The 16,849-nt window shown below is 45.7% G+C and overlaps 3 protein-coding genes across 13 annotated transcripts; 1 reads left to right on the top strand and 2 right to left on the bottom strand.

Moving 5' to 3' along the window:
- Window positions 1-55: 55 nt before the first annotated feature.
- LOC112890492 (receptor kinase-like protein Xa21) lies at window positions 56-8,593 on the bottom strand. 10 transcript variants are annotated; one of them, XR_003228313.1, is made up of 4 exons: window positions 4,181-4,303; window positions 2,284-2,545; window positions 1,813-2,209; window positions 56-1,691 (listed from the first exon to the last, which is right to left on the bottom strand). XR_003228313.1 is itself a non-coding variant. In XM_025957390.1 (3 exons), exon 3 carries the CDS (start codon window positions 4,284-4,286, stop codon window positions 2,871-2,873), a length of 1,416 nt encoding a protein of 471 aa, XP_025813175.1. In that variant the 5' UTR covers window positions 4,287-4,489; window positions 4,611-5,547; window positions 7,994-8,130; the 3' UTR covers window positions 2,618-2,870. The 10 variants fall into 10 exon arrangements, 5 of the variants coding, with proteins under 5 accessions (XP_025813175.1, XP_025813179.1, XP_025813184.1 ...); XR_003228314.1 differs by lacking the exons at window positions 1,813-2,209; window positions 2,284-2,545 and adding an exon at window positions 7,994-8,130 and having other exon boundaries at window positions 4,181-5,547; XR_003228317.1 differs by lacking the exons at window positions 1,813-2,209; window positions 2,284-2,545; window positions 4,181-4,303 and adding exons at window positions 4,611-5,547; window positions 7,994-8,130.
- Window positions 8,594-11,252: 2,659 nt separating this feature from the next.
- LOC112890569 (protein PIN-LIKES 2-like) lies at window positions 11,253-12,331 on the top strand. Its single transcript, XM_025957440.1, has one exon. It carries the CDS (start codon window positions 11,268-11,270, stop codon window positions 12,180-12,182), a length of 915 nt encoding a protein of 304 aa, XP_025813225.1. The 5' UTR covers window positions 11,253-11,267; the 3' UTR covers window positions 12,183-12,331.
- A 2,717-nt stretch (window positions 12,332-15,048) lies between these two features.
- On the bottom strand, window positions 15,049-16,796 carry LOC112890546 (LRR receptor-like serine/threonine-protein kinase FLS2). 2 transcript variants are annotated; one of them, XM_025957426.1, is made up of 2 exons: window positions 16,680-16,796; window positions 15,049-16,558 (listed from the first exon to the last, which is right to left on the bottom strand). In XM_025957426.1, the coding sequence occupies exons 1-2, from the start codon at window positions 16,680-16,682 to the stop codon at window positions 15,302-15,304; spliced, it is 1,260 nt and encodes a 419-aa protein (XP_025813211.1). In that variant the 5' UTR covers window positions 16,683-16,796; the 3' UTR covers window positions 15,049-15,301. The 2 variants fall into 2 exon arrangements, with proteins under 2 accessions (XP_025813211.1, XP_025813208.1); XM_025957423.1 differs by having other exon boundaries at window positions 16,705-16,782.
- Window positions 16,797-16,849: the final 53 nt, after the last annotated feature.

The raw sequence follows: 16,849 nt of genomic DNA, 5'->3' as shown, positions 1-16,849 counted from the left end.
ATTGACTGTATAATATTAATAGTACTATATAGTGGTGAATTACATTTTTGTCCGATGCTTAATAAACAAAGATGATTGGTGTTCGTGCTTCTTGTGAAAGACTGAAAACCATCAGACGACCTTGCTATCTGACAACAATGGTGAGATTTCTCTATTGTTCTGGGGAGCCATCCTCCCAGCCTGTAGGTAGGATTACCCGTTTTGCCTCAGAGGAGCAAAGATCCCGTCCACTGTAGCATGGGAGATTTCTCTATTTTTCTTTTGATTAAAGTTGCCATGATACATGCGCTAGTTGCAATTTTTTTGTACAGCATCATGGTTATCAGAAGCATGCTATACATCATCTTATTTTCTTTGAAAAAATGGATTGGAACTCGAAAATTATATATGTGTATACAGTTTCGACCTTCAAAGGCAAAACAGATTTCTTTGCAGTGCTGCAGGTGTTCTGATTTGCGTAATACAGTATCATATAGCACTTGAGTGTTTCTGGGAGAACAGGTTGATGCAAATAACAAAAACAAAAGAATTTTTTCGTCAGTTGTTTTAACATATCACTGGAAAGTGTACCAGGGATTCTGAAATATTTACATTAGACAACTCCGCTGACAAGTAAATATTGTATTTTCTTTTGGAAGGTTTGCTTCAAGTTCACCAAGCAGGCAAGCATGGTGCAATCTCTAGAAGAAACTTGTCAAAGAACAGGTAAGCTTGCCGAAAGAACGAGGAACTGGACCAGAGAAATTGTTAGATCCTAAATAGATAGACTCTATCTTTGAGCAGTTGCCAATGGAAGCTGGGATGTGACTACCAAACATGTTGTCGTATAAAGAAAATCATCGGAGATTAGGGAGAGCATCACCAATGTTTGGTGGTACCACTCCCCCTAGCTTATTCCGACCCAAAACTAGATGCCGTAGAGAGGATAGATTAAGCAAGGACTGCGGTATGCCGCCTGATAAACTATTTTTATCTAGAAACAAGATCGACAAATTCGATAATTTTCCAAGCTCAGCAGGGATACTTCCTGACAGCCTATTATTTCCTAGATCGTGTATTTCTAGGTGAGTCGTATTGCCGAGGGACGGTGGGATGGTTTCTGTGAGTCTATTCTGACGTAGAAATAAAGCTGAGAGACTAGAAATTAAGCCAAGTTTAGGATGAAGTTCACCGACTAGAGAGTTGTAAGACAGGTCAAGTATACGAAGGCTGGAGCGATTGGCCAATCCATCTGGGATAGCATCGCGCAACGAGTTCCGGCTCAGATCAAAGACCTTCAGCTTGCCGAGACGACCCAGAGGAGGCAATCGACCGGAGAAGCTGTTCTCGGACAGGTTCAGCGTCCTCAGAAACGTGAGATTTTCAAGAGAGGAGGTGATTTCACCTTCGAGGCCTTGATCTAAGAGTCCCAACGAGATCACACGCCCCCGGTGCGCCCGGCCGCACGCGACCCCAGCTCACCTCCACAAGGGGTTGCTTGTGTTCCATGAGGCTAGAGCTCGCTTTGGGTCGCTGGTGATGGCCCTCTTGAAATCCAGCAGCGACATCATGTCGCCGTCGCCGGCGTGGTCGTCCGGTGAGCCATGGGTGCTGCCGATTCCACGGCAAAGAAGCAATAGTGCAAGCAGCACGAGCATCTCCCACTTGACACGCCAAGCAGAGCCTCGTGTTGTGAGGTATCTAGCTAAGACCTGTGAAACCAAAACACGGCGAGCACAGACGGGTCAATACGAGTATATCAAGAAACCAAAAGAAAGAAAGAAGAAAATCGAAGAGCGCTATGCCAGGGGTAAATTGAACGAAAAGAACAACCATTTCTGGTCCAAGCGATCCGCACCCGCTTTGGTTTATTTGAACTCCGGCAACACTCGGAACTGTATCTACCCTATCTAGCTTTCTGCCAAGCGAGAAGACGAAGTATGCGTGCCCGTATAAATCTATTCCTTGGTGCTCGTTGCATCCACACACTTTCCGATCGCTCAATCACGCTGTTGTTGCATGCTGCGGTGACCTTGACTCGTAGATTATTTTTTCGAAAGACTCGTAGACTTGGTAAGCTTTTGCTTTTTGTTTTTGAGAAACCGGATTGTATTTATTACTGCAACCTGTGTGCAATACTGCATACACGCCCGATGCAGAACAGCAGCAGCAGCGGCAGTGTTACAGGCATGGTGTGCTTCCCTTCGTTCACCTCAGAAGCTCGATATCTCTGCAAGGTGCCACGCATGAAGATGTCATGTCAGCACACGAGTACACAAATAAAACGAAAAAAAAAGAACATACGAGTTTGATGGCTTTGCCAGGATGCAAGTTGAACTGAAGAACTGTCCCCCGTGTCCGACAGGTCTGCAGATGTAGCTGCAGCGAACCGGCAACCCGTCCAACTGAAGTCGGCCGGCTTCGGCGATCGAGTGCGGCGGCGGCCTTTGGCGCTCGGTTTGCCGTCGTGCCGATTGAAGCCACTCCAACTGATAGTGATAGTTAAACAGCCGTAATTCCGTTCGTGCATCCACTTTCTTGTGACACTTTACGTAGCCTTTTCTCTCTGCACTCGTACGACTATGAAAAATTGACGTGCGAAGGTTGGAAAAAAAGAGATCAAGTTTATGCCAGTAGCAAACAGGAAACACTTTTCGTGTCATTAACATATACCAGGAAGGTGTACCACAAAAATGAGATCATGGGATCTTTTCATCAGACGAATCAGCTCACAGTGAATTACATGTATTTCTCAAGTGAGGCTCGCTTCCAGTCCACCGTGGCGCGGTGAGATTGCTGGAGCAAACTTGCGATCTACGCGTATTGAACCTTGAAACGAGTACTATTACAGGATGGTGCGGCTGAATAGTGTGCAATTACAGAATGACTTCCTAAGGTATGATACCTTTAAGTTTGTTGTCGCTAAGATCCAGGTGGTAGAGTAGACCAAGGTCACCCAAATTGGATGGTATATCACCTTCGAGATTGTTGTGACTAAGATCCATGGATGAGAGCTGTTGGAGATTCCCCAATGTACGTGGTATTTTACCACGGAGATTATTGTTATTAAGGTCCATCCACATGAGTTGTTGGAGATTCCCCAAAGTACGTGGTATTTTACCACTGAGATTGTTGTGACTAAGATCCATCAATGTAAGCTGTTGGAGATTCCCCAAGGTAACTGGTATTTTACCTCTAAGATTGTTGTTACTGAGGTTCATCATTATGAGTTGCTGGAGATTCCCCAAGGTACGTGGTATTTTACCACTGAGATTGCTGTGACTAAAATCCATCAATCTGAGCTGTTGGAGATTCCCCAAGGTAACTGGTATTTTACCCCTGAGATTGTTGTTATCAAGTTCCATCCACCTGAGTTGTTGGAGATTTCCCAAGTAACGTGGTATGCCGCCTGATAATCTATTTTTACCTAGAGATAAGATCGACAAATTCGATAATTTTCCAAGCTCAGCAGGGATACTTCCTGACAGGCTATTATTTTCTAGACCGAGTACTTTTAGGTGAGTCATATTGTCGAGGGACGGTGGGATGGTTCCTCTGAGTCTATTCCCGTGTAGATCTAAAGCTGAGAGACCAGAAAGTAAGCCGAGTTTAGGGTGGAGTTCACCGACTAGAGAGTTGTCGTGTAAAATCAACCATCGGAGATTAGGGAGCGCATCACCAATGTTTGGCAGCAACACTCCCCCTAGCTTATTATGACCCAAAACTAGATGCCGTAGAGAGGACAGATTAAGCAAGGACTGCGGTATGCCGCCTGATAAACTATTTTTATCTAGAAACAAGATCGACAAATTCGATAATTTTCCAAGCTCAGCAGGGATACTTCCTGACAGGCTATTATTTCCTAGATAGAGTTCTTCTAGGTGAGTCATATTGCCGAGGGACGGTGGGATGGTTCCTGTGAGTCTATTCTGATATAAATTTAAAACTGAGAAATCAGAAATTAAGCCAAGTTTTAGGTGGAGTTCACCGACTAGAGAGTTGTCAGAGAGGTCAAGTATACGAAGGCTGGAGCAATTGGCGATTCCATCTGGGATAGCATCGCGCAACGAGTTCCGGCTCAGATCAAGGACCTCCAGTTTGCCGAGACGGCCTAGAGGAGGCAAGCGGCCGGAGAAGCTGTTCTCGGACAGGTTCAGCGTCCTCAGAAACGTGAGATTTTCAAGAGAGGAGGTGATTTCACCTTCGAGGCCCTGGCCTGCGAGTCCCAGCGATGTGATCACACGCCCCCGGTGCGGCCGGCCGCACGTGACCCCGCCCAGCTGCACAGGAGGTTGCTTGTGTTCCATGAGGCCAGAGCTCGCTTTGGGTCGCTGGTGATGGCCCTCTTGAAATCCAGCAGCGACATCATGTCGCCGTCGCCGGCGTGGTCGTCCGGTGAGCCATGGGTGCTGCCGGTTCCACGGCAAAGAAGCAATAGTCCAAGCAGCACGAGCATCTCCCACTTGACACGCCGAGCGGAGCCTCGTGTTAGGAGGTATCTAGCTAAGACCTGTGAAACCAAAACACGGCGAGCACAGACGGGTCAATACGAATATATCAAGAAACCAAAAGAAAGGAAGAAGAAAATCGAAGAGCGCTGTGCCAGGGGTAAATTGAACGAAAAGAACAACCATTCCTGGTCCAAGCGATCCGCGCCCGCTTTGGTTTATTTGAACTCCGGCAACACTCGGAACTGTATCTCCCCTATCTTTCTGCCAAGCGAGAAGACGAAGTATGCGTGCCCGTATAAATCTATTCCTTTGTGCTCGTTGCATCCACACACTTTCCGATCGCTCAATCACGCTGCTGTTGCATGCTGCGGTGACCTTGACTCGTATTAGACTGTTTTTTTCGAAAGACTCGTAGACTCGGTAAGCTTTTGCTTTTTGCTTTTGAGAAACCGGGTTGTATTTTAAGTATGTGTGGACCTGTTACTTTACTTCGATTACCTTCTAAGGGATATAAGATGTCAAATAAATATAAGCGACTGAACTTTAGGAGGAAAGAAACAATAAGTACAAGATAAAAAAAAGCTTGGCTATCCTAATTACCCTGCTATATTTCTGGTATATTTTTTACGAAAAGCTATTTCTAGTACATTTTGACGATCGAGACTGATGGGGCTTGATTTTATCTTTTTTCATATAAATTATGATCGGTTAGTTCGGTCAAAACTGACCTGTGCACGAACTGACCGAAACTGAATTGTTCAGTCCTGACAGTTTTGTGCCAATTTTTTGTTTCATTTCCAGGTAACCGAACTCTTCAAATGATTTAAAGACCGAACCGATACGACCGAACACCAACCCATGAGTCAAGGTCGTCGCCCCTCGAGTTGCGCTCAGCACGAGCGATCGCAAATGAATGGCTAATGTGCGGATGCAATGCCCGCCCGCTCTTAAACGATATCGTCCCATCGCAGCAGCAGAGCGCCTGACCAACCAGTTTACTGCAAGTCTGCAACCTGCGTGCAATACTGCATACACGTCCGATGCACAGCAGCAGCAGCAGCGGCAGTGTTACAGGCATGGTGGGCTTCCCTTCGTTCACCTCAGGAGCTCGATATCTCTGCAAGGTGCCACGCATGAAGATGTCATGTCAGCACACGGGTACACAAATAAAACGAAAAAAGAAAGAACATACGAGTTTGATGGCTTTGCCAGGATGCAAGTTGAGCTGAACTACTGAAGAACTGTCCCCGTCTGGGAGATTATTACCAGGTTGGATCGGACAGATTTCCAGACGCGGCGAACCGGCCGGCAAGGGTCAAGGGAGTACGCCGGAGCACACGGCGATCGAGTCCGGCGGCGACCTTTGGCCCTCGGTTGTCGGTTTGCCGTACGCCCGTACCGATTGAAGCCGCTCAGCTGATCCTCATCCCGGCCGGGCGATAAGTTGCTCTTGATCGGCTGCCTCGGGACGATGCCGTTTAAGAGCGCTCGGAATCACCGCAACAGCGGCAGCAGGGTTGGCCCTGACCCGTCAAATTCCGTGAGCTGGTAAGGGCAGGCGAGACCGATAATGGTGCGGAGGCAGGTTTTTCTCTCAATCTCCAGATCGCTGATAGTGATAGCTAAACAGAACCTGGTTCCATTCGTGCATCCACTTCACTTGTGACACTTTTTTCTTAAAAAATAGAACTTGTGACACTCTACATACCCGTGTTTCTCTGCAGTCCTATGAAGATTGACGTGCGAAGGGTGAAAGAAAGAAGAAGGATGCTAAAGCCTAAAGCAGGGCTGCTGGCTTGGCCCGTCAAATAACATGGCCGGTTATCTCCCAACAATGGAGTTTCAAGAAACGATTTTCATGCCATTAACATACCAGGAAGTTGTACCACAAAAATGAGATTATGGGATGTTTACATCGGAGCAATCGGCTCACAGTGAATTACATGTACATCTCATGTAAGGTTCGCTATTAGTCCACCGTGGGACGGTGAGATTGGTGGAGCAAACTTGCGATCTACGCGTATTGACCCTTGAAACAAGTACTATTACAGGATGGTGCAGCTGAATATTGTGCGTGTACAGAATGACTTCCTAAGGTATGATACCTTTAAGTTTGTTGTCGCTAAGATCCAGGTGTTGGAGTTGAACAAGATCTCCCAAATTGGATGGTATATCACCTTCGAGGTTGTTGTGACTAAGGTCCATTACTATAAGCTGTTGGAGATTCCCCAAGGTAACTGGTATTTTACCACTGAGATTATTGTTGCCAAGGTCCATCTCTATGAGTTGTTGGAGATTCCCCAAGGTACGTGGTATTTTACCACCGAGATTATTGTTACCAAGATCCATGAATGTGAGCTGTTGGAGATTCCCCAAGGTAACTGGTATTTTACCACTGAGATTGTTGTTACTAATGTTAAGAGAAGCAAGGAATTGAAGATTTCCCAAGCTAGCTGGTATGTGGCCGCTGAATGCATTCTCTGATAGTCTGAGTTCTGTCAAGTTAGTAAGATTCCCAATAGATGGTGGAATGGCCCCAGTGAAATTGTTTGCCTCGAGATACAAATGTTGTAAATGCGTCATCTTTTCAAACCTTCCTTCAATTGTACCAGCAAGATCGTTACCTAGCGACAGATATATTAGGCCATGAAGGTTCCCTATGCTTGGGGGAACTGTTCCTGAGAGGCGGTTTCCTGACAATGCCAAATATTGAAGATTAACAGACATGTTGCCAATTGAACTCGGTATGCCTCCCTGTAGCTGATTATAATCTAGGAAAATCGTTTGTAGAAGAGTACAGTTTCCCATTGCATGTAAGAATCCCCAACTTTCATCGTTGCTTGCTTCAATCATGTTTTCATGGAGGAGAAGGCTAATCAATTTTGAAAGCTTGCCGAAAGAACGAGGAACGGGACCAGAGAAATTGTTAGATCCTAAATATATATCCTCTATCTTTGAGCAGTTGCCTATGGAAGCTGGGATGTGACCACCAAACATGTTGTTGTCTAAAAACAACCCTCGGAGATTAGGGAGCGCATCACCAATGTTTGGCGGCAACACTCCTCGTAGCGTATTCCCATCCAAGGCTAGGGCATGTAGAGAGGACAGATTAAACAAGGACTGTGGTATGCCGCCTGATAATCTATTTTCACCTAGAAACAAGATCGACAAATTCGATAATTTTCCAAGTTCAGCTGGGATACTTCCCGACAGATTATTACCTCCTAGATTGAGGTTTTCTAGGTGAGTCATATTGCCGAGGGACGGTGGGATGGTTCCTGTGAGTATATTCCGATATAGATTTAAAGCTGAGAGATCAGAAATTAAGCCAACTTTAGGATGGAGTTCACCGACTAGAAAGTTTTTAGAGAGGTCAAGTATACGAAGGCTGGAGCAATTGGCGATTCCGTCTGGGATAGTATCGTACAAGAAGTTCTGGCTCAGATCAAGGACCTCCAGTTTGCTAAGACGGCCCAGAGGAGGCAAGCGGCCGGAGAAGCTGTTCGCGGACAGGTTCAGCGTCCTCAAAAACGTTAGATTTCCAAGAGAGGAGGTGATTTCACCTTCGAGGCCCTGGCCTGCGAGTTCCAGCGATGTGATCACACGCCCCTGGTGCGCCCGGCCGCACGTGACCCCCGCCCACCTGCACAGGGGGTTGCTTGTGTTCCATGAGGCCAGAGCTCGCTTTGGGTCGCTGGTGATGGCCCTCTTGAAATCCAGCAGCGACATCATGTCGCTGTCGCCGGCGTGGTCGTCCGGTGAGCCATGGGTGCTTCCGATTCCACGGCAAAGAAGCAATAGTGCAAGCAGCACGAGCATCTCCCACTTGACACGCCGAGCAGAGCATCGTGTTGTGAGGTATCTAGCTAAGACCTGCGAAACCAAAACACGGCGAGCACGGACGGGTCAATACGAATATATCAAGAAACCAGAAGAAAATCGAAGAGCGCTGTGCCAGGGGTAAATGGAACGAAAAGAACAACCATTCCTGGTGCAAGCGATCCGCACCTGCTTTTGTCTATTATATCTCCGGCAGCACTCTGTATCTCTCATATCTCTCTGCCGAGCGAGAAGACGAAGTATGTGTGCTCGCCACAAATGGGATGCTTGCTCGCTCAAAGGCTCGAGTCGCCACCGTATAAGATCCTGTGTGGACCAGCTAATCCATTTGCTGGTTAAACTAATTATTTAGATAGATGTTGTTTAAATAGTTAGAAGGACTTTAGTTGTGTATTAATATTAGCTGGTCCCGTTTGATTCCACCTCAGTTGTTTCTCCGTGCTCGTTGCGTGCACACACTTTCCAATCGCTCGATCACGTGACCTTGACTCGTAGACTTAGTAAGTTTTTTTTTTTCCGAAACACAATGCACACGCAGACACTCATATACATGTACGCACATTTATGAATATACATACGCAGCTCTACTCTTACGAGCACCCTCGAGAGACTGAACTGGCAGATTTTAAGATTGACGAAGTCACCACACACGCCTCGTTATTCTGACCACTGAAAGAAATAGAGCCATTTACCACTGTAAAAATAGGACCAATTACCACTGAAAGAATAACGTCGTTTAGATCCTGCAATAAATCTAGAAAAATACAAACACTAAGAAACTTTGCAAGCTTTTGCTTTTTCTTTTTTAGAAAAAAGCAAAGGTTCAACCACAAGGAACTTTGCAAGCTTTTGCTTTTTCTTTTAGAAACCGCATTGTATTTTAATTACGTGGATATATTACTTTACTCCCATTATTCTAGAGATAGGATGCCACATTAATATAAGCGATTGAATTTTAGGAGAAAATAAACAATAAAGAAAAGATAAAAAAAGTCTGGCAATTCTAATTACCCTGCTATATTTCTAGTATATTTTGACGATCGAGAGTCGAGACTGGTGATGCTTGATTTTTTTTCTAATATATGATCGGTTTGTTTTGTCAAGAGTGACCCGAGAACGCACTGACCGGTCTTGACAATTTTGTACCAAAATTGGTTGTCATTTCCACCCAACCGAACTATTCAAATGATTTAAAGACCGAAACGATGTGACCGAGCGCCAACCCAATGAGTCACAATGCCACTGTTGTATGCAGCGGTGACCTTGACTCGTAGACTTGGTAAGCTTTTGCTTCCTTTTTCTTTTCTTTTAAGAAACCGGGTTGTATTTTAATTATGTGGATCCTGTTGACCCTTCTTTTGTTTTTCTTCTCTTTGAGAGAGAGAGAGAGTTAGTGGGTTGTATGCAGTGGCACGTCTGGTAGTGCTTGATTTTATTTTTTTATGATTTTATGATCGGTTAGTTTGGTCGAGACTGACCCCGAGCACGAACTGAGTGCAAGTGAATTGTTCAGTCTTGACAATTTTGCACCAAATTTTTGTTGTCATTTCCAGCTAACCGAAATCTTCAAATGATTTAAAGACCGAACTGATATGACCGAACGCCAACCCTGACCCATGAGTCAAGGCCGTCGTCTCTCGAGTTGCGCTCAGCACAAGCGACCACAAATGAATGGCTAGTGTGCGGATGCAATGCCCGTCCGCTCTTAAACGATACCGTCCCATCTCAGCAGCAGAGCGCCTGACCAACCAGTTTACTGCAACCTGCAATACTGCATACACTACCTGGCATAAGCGGTAGAGCGGCTCCGATAAGTGCGGCAGGCAAAAGCCGAGAGTTCATGTAGATTGAAGGATGCTTTAATATTCAGTTTCGACCACATGGGCACTTGAAAAGGTAGAGGCAAACTCCAAATTTGAACCTTACTATCTATGCCCACACAAAATGAAGTATAAGGAGGATGCATGAAACACTGGTAGAATGCGAGCGAAACGAAGCATGAAGCACTCGTTTGATTCTGTGTTCTGCGTAGACAATGATGTCTGACAAGTGGCAATATATACTCAATTGTCATGTACCGAGCAACATACAGCAAAACTAATCAATGAGGAAGCTAGGGAACTTACAAAACCGTTGCTACTCGGGGTTTGGGTGTGGAAGGTGTGATTCATACTTTGCTCTCCAGAAAGTAGGTTGATGAAACAGCCAGACCAGCAGAGTCGTAAGTGCGCACAAGACGCTGCCTCTTTCCTGGCGATTCCATCCAACAGAACTCCAGATGGAAAGAGTCTAACTGGGCGACACACTTGCTGATGTCTGATGGGTATCCCATGTACATTCCACCAGGTAGCAGTGTCATTTCGTATCCTCCGTCAAACTGAAGCAAGTTATTGCTTGCTGATCCTGTCCAGTTGACCGTTGTTGTCGTGCTAGTTCCAGATTTTGTTGATATAGTGTCCTATGAACAGAAGTAGCAAATATTCGCAATAGTGTAGCAATAATGTAAGCGACCATTTCTAGTCTTTAAGAGCCTTTTCTGATGCTGAAAAAATACGGCACGCAGCATAAGCTGTGTCCGACTAAATGTTTGCATGCTCCTTGTAAACACGGATATGACTAACATAAAGGAAAGAGCAGAAGCATGCTGATGCAGAAAATGGTACAGGTCAGTTGATTAGGTCCATTTCACCAAAACATTAGGTTGACGCCGTTTTACGATTCAACCAATGAGAGTATGTACCAATGACATATATATATATCAGACCAAAGCTGGTCCCGTTTGATTCCACCTCAGTTGTTTCTCTGTGCTCGTTGCATGCACACACTTTCCAATCGCTCGATCACGTGACCTTGACTCATAAACTTAGTAAGTTTTTTTTTCCGAAACACAATGCACACGCAGACACTCATATACATGTACACATATTTATGAACATACATACGCAGCTACTCTTACGAGCACCCTCGAGAGACTGAACTGGCAGATCTTTAAGATTGATGAAGTCACCACACGCTTATGTCTCATTTGCTCAGTGGGTTGCGGTTATCCTTGTCTACACTTTGGTCTACCACATGATGGAGCCACCTATGCAGTTCTATGAGATTGTGGGTGAGGGTAATGAGATACAGGAAGAACCTGAGCAGATCAGCAACTACAGTAGGTCTCTGCTTCATGAGGCGGAATGGCCAGGGATGGTTGATAAAGTAACAGAGCACTCAAAGACACCATTCATCGCCAGAGTTTTCATGAGCATTTCAGGTTCCTCGCAGAATACATTTCCTGATATTGATTTTACTGAAGAGGGAACTTCTGGTGCTGGACCGAGCAGTCCTAAGTCGCTCAGATGTTTGGCAGAGCCAATAATGGTCAGAAGGATCAGGGTTGTAGCTGAAAAGACTCCAATCCAGCACGTCCTTCAGCCACCGACAATTGCCTCTTTGCTTGCCATTATCATCGGCATGGTTCCTGTCTTGAAAGATTTTGTGTTCGGGGCTGATGCACCACTCTCGTTCTTCACTGATAGTTTGGATATCCTAGCTGCTGCAGTGGTTCCCTCGGTGATGTTAATTCTCGGAGGCATGCTTGCGGAAGGCCCAAAGGATAATGCCTTGGGCATCAGGACTATCGTCGGTATAATTGTGGCAAGGCTTTTGGTGCTCCCATGCATTGGCATTGGTGTTGTGACGCTAGCAGACAAATTGAATCTACTTGTTGAGCAAGACCATATGTACCGCTTTGTTCTTTCGCTTCAGTACTCCACGCCAAGCGCTATCCTGCTTGGAGCAATTGCCAGCCTGAGAGGATATGGTGTTAAGGAAGCATCGGCTCTTCTATTCTGGCAGCATATTTGTGCAGTGTTCTCTCTTTCTCTCTACCTGATTGTATACTTCAAGTTGATGTCTTTCATTTGAAGACAATGGCCATCCATCCTAATCTGGCATATATATAGCAACCATCTTGGGGCAATGATGGCTTGGAAAAGGAGTGCTAGAAGAATTTTTTTTTTCAGCCTTGTCTCGTATCAGTGAAAAGTGTTTATAGTTTGGTAGTTATCTATATTTCAATTACATGTATCGTTTGAGAACAGGAGATACATTTATTGTCAGTTCATTTTGGTCAATATACTGCTGTGAGTTTCATGATACTATTGCTGCATACAAATTATTGCCTGGATAATATTAATAGAACTATATAGTAGTGAATTACATTTTTGTCCGATGCTTAATAAACAAAGATGATTGGTGTTCGTGCTTCTTGTTAAAGACTGAAAACCATCAGACGACCTTGCTATCTGACAACAATGGTGAGATTTCTCTATTGTTCTGGGGAGCCATCCTCCCAGCCTGTAGGTAGGATTACCCGTTTTGCCTCAGAGGAGCAAAGATCCCGTCCACTGTAGCATGGGAGATTTCTCTATTTTTCTTTTGATTAAAGTTGCCACGATACATGCGCTAGTTGCAATTGTTTGTACAGCATCATGGTTATCAGAAGCATGCTATACATCATCTTGTTTTCTTTGAAAAAATGGATTGGAACTCGAAAATTATATATGTGTATACAGTTTCGACCTTCAAAGGCAAAACAGATTTCTTTGCAGTGCTGCAGGTGTTCTGATTTGCGTAATACAGTATCATATAGCACTTGAGTGTTTCTGGGAGAACAGGTTTATGCAAATAACAAAAAGAAAAGAATTTTTCGTCAGTTGTTTTAACATATCACTGGAAAGTGTACCAGGGATTCTGCAATATTTACATTAGACAACTCCGCTGACATGTAAATATTGTATTTTCTTTTGGAAGGTTTGCTTCAAGTTCACCAAGCAGGCAAGCATGGTGCAATCTCTAGAAGAAACTTGTCAAAGAACAGGTAAGCTTGCCGAAAGAACGAGGAACTAGACCAGAGAAATTGTTAGATCCTAAATAGATAGACTCTATCTTTGAGCAGTTGCCTATGGAAGCTGGGATGTGACCACCAAACATGTTGTCGTATAAAGAAAATCATCGGAGATTAGGGAGCGCATCACCAATGTTTGGCGGCAACACTCCCCCTAGCATATTCTGACCCAAAGCTAGAATCTGTAGAGAGGACAGATTAAGCAAGGACTGTGGTATGCCGCCTGATAAACTATTTTCAAACAGATACAAATTCTACAAATTCGATAATATTCCAAGCTCAGCAGGGATACTTCCTGACAGCCTATTGTTTCCTAGATCGAGTATTTCTAGGTGAGTCATATTGTCGAGGGACGGTGGGATGATTTCTGTGAGTCTATTCTGACGTAGAAATAAAGCTGAGAGACCAGAAATTAAGCCAAGTTTAGGGTGAAGTTCACCGACTAGAGAGTTGTAAGAGAGGTTAAGTATACGAAGGCTGGAGCAATTGGCCAATCCATCTGGGATAGCATCGCGCAACGAGTTCTGGCTCAGATCAAGGACCTTCAGTTTGCCGAGATGAGCCAGAGGAGGCAATCGACCGGAGAAGCTGTTCTCGGACAGGTTCAGCGTCCTCAGAAACGTGAGATTTCCAAGAGAGGAGGTGATTTCACCTTCGAGGCCTTGATCTAAGAGTCCCAACGAGATCACACGCCCCCGGTGCGCCCGGCCGCACGCGACCCCAGCCCACCTGCACAAGGGGTTGCTTGTGTTCCATGAGGCTAGAGCTCGCTTTGGGTCGCTGGTGATGGCCCTCTTGAAATCCAGCAGCGACATCATGTCGCCGTCGCCGGCGTGGTCGTCCGGTGAGCCATGGGTGCTGCCGATTCCACGGCAAAGAAGCAATAGTGCAAGCAGCACGAGCATCTCCCACTTGACACGCCAAGCAGAGCCTCGTGTTGTGAGGTATCTAGCTAAGACCTGTGAAACCAAAACACGGCGAGCACAGACGGGTCAATACGAGTATATCAAGAAACCAAAAGAAAGAAAGAAGAAAATCGAAGAGCGCTATGCCAGGGGTAAATTGAACGAAAAGAACAACCATTTCTGGTCCAAGCGATCCGCACCCGCTTTGGTTTATTTGAACTCCGGCAACACTCGGAACTGTATCTACCCTATCTAGCTTTCTGCCAAGCGAGAAGACGAAGTATGCGTGCCCGTATAAATCTATTCCTTGGTGCTCGTTGCATCCACACACTTTCCGATCGCTCAATCACGCTGTTGTTGCATGCTGCGGTGACCTTGACTCGTAGATTATTTTTTCGAAAGACTCGTAGACTTGGTAAGCTTTTGCTTTTTGTTTTTGAGAAACCGGATTGTATTTATTACTGCAACCTGTGTGCAATACTGCATACACGCCCGATGCAGAACAGCAGCAGCAGCGGCAGTGTTACAGGCATGGTGTGCTTCCCTTCGTTCACCTCAGAAGCTCGATATCTCTGCAAGGTGCCACGCATGAAGATGTCATGTCAGCACACGAGTACACAAATAAAACGAAAAAAAAAGAACATACGAGTTTGATGGCTTTGCCAGGATGCAAGTTGAACTGAAGAACTGTCCCCCGTGTCCGACAGGTCTGCAGATGTAGCTGCAGGAACCGGCAACCCGTCCAACTGAAGTCGGCCGGCTTCGGCGATCGAGTGCGGCGGCGGCCTTTGGCGCTCGGTTTGCCGTCATGCCGATTGAAGCCACTCCAACTGATAGTGATAGTTAAACAGCCGTAATTCCGTTCGTGCATCCACTTTCTTGTGACACTTTACGTAGCCTTTTCTCTCTGCACTCGTACGACTATGAAAAATTGACGTGCGAAGGTTGGAAAAAAAGAGATCAAGTTTATGCCAGTAGCAAACAGGAAACACTTTTCGTGTCATTAACATATACCAGGAAGGTGTACCACAAAAATGAGATCATGGGATCTTTTCATCAGACGAATCAGCTCACAGTGAATTACATGTATTTCTCAAGTGAGGCTCGCTTCCAGTCCACCGTGGTGCGGTGAGATTGCTGGAGCAAACTTGCGATCTACGCGTATTGAACCTTGAAACGAGTACTATTACAGGATGGTGCGGCTGAATACTGTGCAAGTACAGAATGACTTCCTAAGGTATGATACCTTTAAGTTTGTTGTCGCTAAGATCCAGGTGGTAGAGTTGACCAAGGTCACCCAAATTGGATGGTATATCACCTTCGAGATTGTTGTGACTAAGATCCATGGATAAGAGCTGTTGGAGATTCCCCAATGTACGTGGTATTTTACCACGGAGATTATTGTTATTAAGGTCCATCCACATGAGTTGTTGGAGATTCTCCAAAGTACGCGGTATTTTACCACTGAGATTGTTGTGACTAAGATCCATCAATTGGAGCTGTTGGAGATTCCCCAAGGTAACTGGTATTTTACCCCTGAGATTGTTGTTACTGAGGTTCATCATTATGAGTTGTTGGAGATTCCCCAAGGTACGTGGTATTTTACCACTGAGATTGCTGTGACTAAGATCCATCAATTTGAGCTGTTGGAGATTCCCCAAGGTAACTGGTATTTTACCCCTGAGATTGTTGTTATCAAGTTCCATCCACCTGAGTTGTTGGAGATTTCCCAAGCAACGTGGTATGCCGCCTGATAATATATTTTCACCTAGAGACAAGATCCACAAATTCGATAATTTTCCAAGCTCAGCAGGGATACTTCCTGACAGGCTATTATTTTCTAGACCGAGTACTTTTAGGTGAGTCATATTGTCGAGGGACGGTGGGATGGTTCCTCTGAGTCTATTCCCGTGTAGATCTAAAGCTGAGAGACCAGAAAGTAAGCCGAGTTTAGGGTGGAGTTCACCGACTAGAGAGTTTTCAGAGAGGTCAAGTATACGAAGGCTGGAGCAATTGGCGATTCCATCTGGGATAGCATCGCGCAACGAGTTCCGGCTCAGATCAAGGACCTCCAGTTTGCCGAGACGGCCCAGAGGAGGCAAGCGGCCTGAGAAGCTGTTCTCGGACAGGTTCAGCGTCTTCAGAAACGTGAGATTTCCAAGAGAGGAGGTGATTTCACCTTCGAGGTCCTGGCCTGCGAGTCCCAGCGATGTGATCACACGCCCCCGGTGCGCCCGGCCGCACGCGACCCCAGCCCACCTGCACAAGGGGTTGCTTGTGTTCCATGTGGCTAGAGCTCGCTTTGGGTCGCTGGTGATGGCCCTCTTGAAATCCAGCAGCGACATCATGTCGCCGTCGCCGGCGTGGTCGTCCGGTGAGCCATGGGTGCTGCCGATTCCACGGCAAAGAAGCAATAGTCCAAGCAGCACGAGCATCTCCCACTTGACACGCCGAGCAGAGCCTCGTGTTGTGAGGTATCTAGCTAAGACCTGTGAAACCAAAACACGGCGAGCACAGACGGGTCAATACGAATATATCAAGAAACCAAAAGAAAGAAAGAAGAAAATCGAACAGCGGTGTGCCAGGAGTAAATTGAACGAAAAGAACAACCATTCCTGGTCCAAGCGATCCACACCTGCTTTTGTCTATTATATCTCCGGCAACACTCTGTATCTCTCATATCTCTCTGCCGAGCGAGAAGACGAAGTATGTGTGCTCGCCACAAATGGGATGCTTGCTCGCTCAAAGGCTCGAGTCGCCACCGTATAATATCGTTTGTG

The sequence above is a fragment of the Panicum hallii genome, chromosome 1, assembly GCF_002211085.1.
Source record: "Panicum hallii strain FIL2 chromosome 1, PHallii_v3.1, whole genome shotgun sequence".
Taxonomy (NCBI): Eukaryota; Viridiplantae; Streptophyta; class Magnoliopsida; order Poales; family Poaceae; genus Panicum; species Panicum hallii.
Note: the sequence above shows the minus strand (reverse complement) of the source record. Positions and strands in the feature narration are given on the sequence as shown.

Excerpts from the sequence above, each read along its gene's own strand:
- LOC112890492 (XM_025957378.1), bottom strand. The coding sequence starts at position 8,483 with ATGAGAGATACAGAGTGCTGCCGGAGATATAATAGACAAAAGCAG. Across the intron at positions 8,304-8,438 it reads GATATAATAGACAAAAGCAG|GTCTTAGCTAGATACCTCAC; the intron begins GTGCGGATCGCT and ends TTGGTTTCGCAG.
- LOC112890569 (XM_025957440.1), top strand. The coding sequence starts at position 11,268 with ATGAAGTCACCACACGCTTATGTCTCATTTGCTCAGTGGGTTGCGGTT.
- LOC112890546 (XM_025957423.1), bottom strand. The coding sequence starts at position 16,749 with ATGAGAGATACAGAGTGTTGCCGGAGATATAATAGACAAAAGCAG. Across the intron at positions 16,559-16,704 it reads GATATAATAGACAAAAGCAG|GTCTTAGCTAGATACCTCAC; the intron begins GTGTGGATCGCT and ends TTGGTTTCACAG.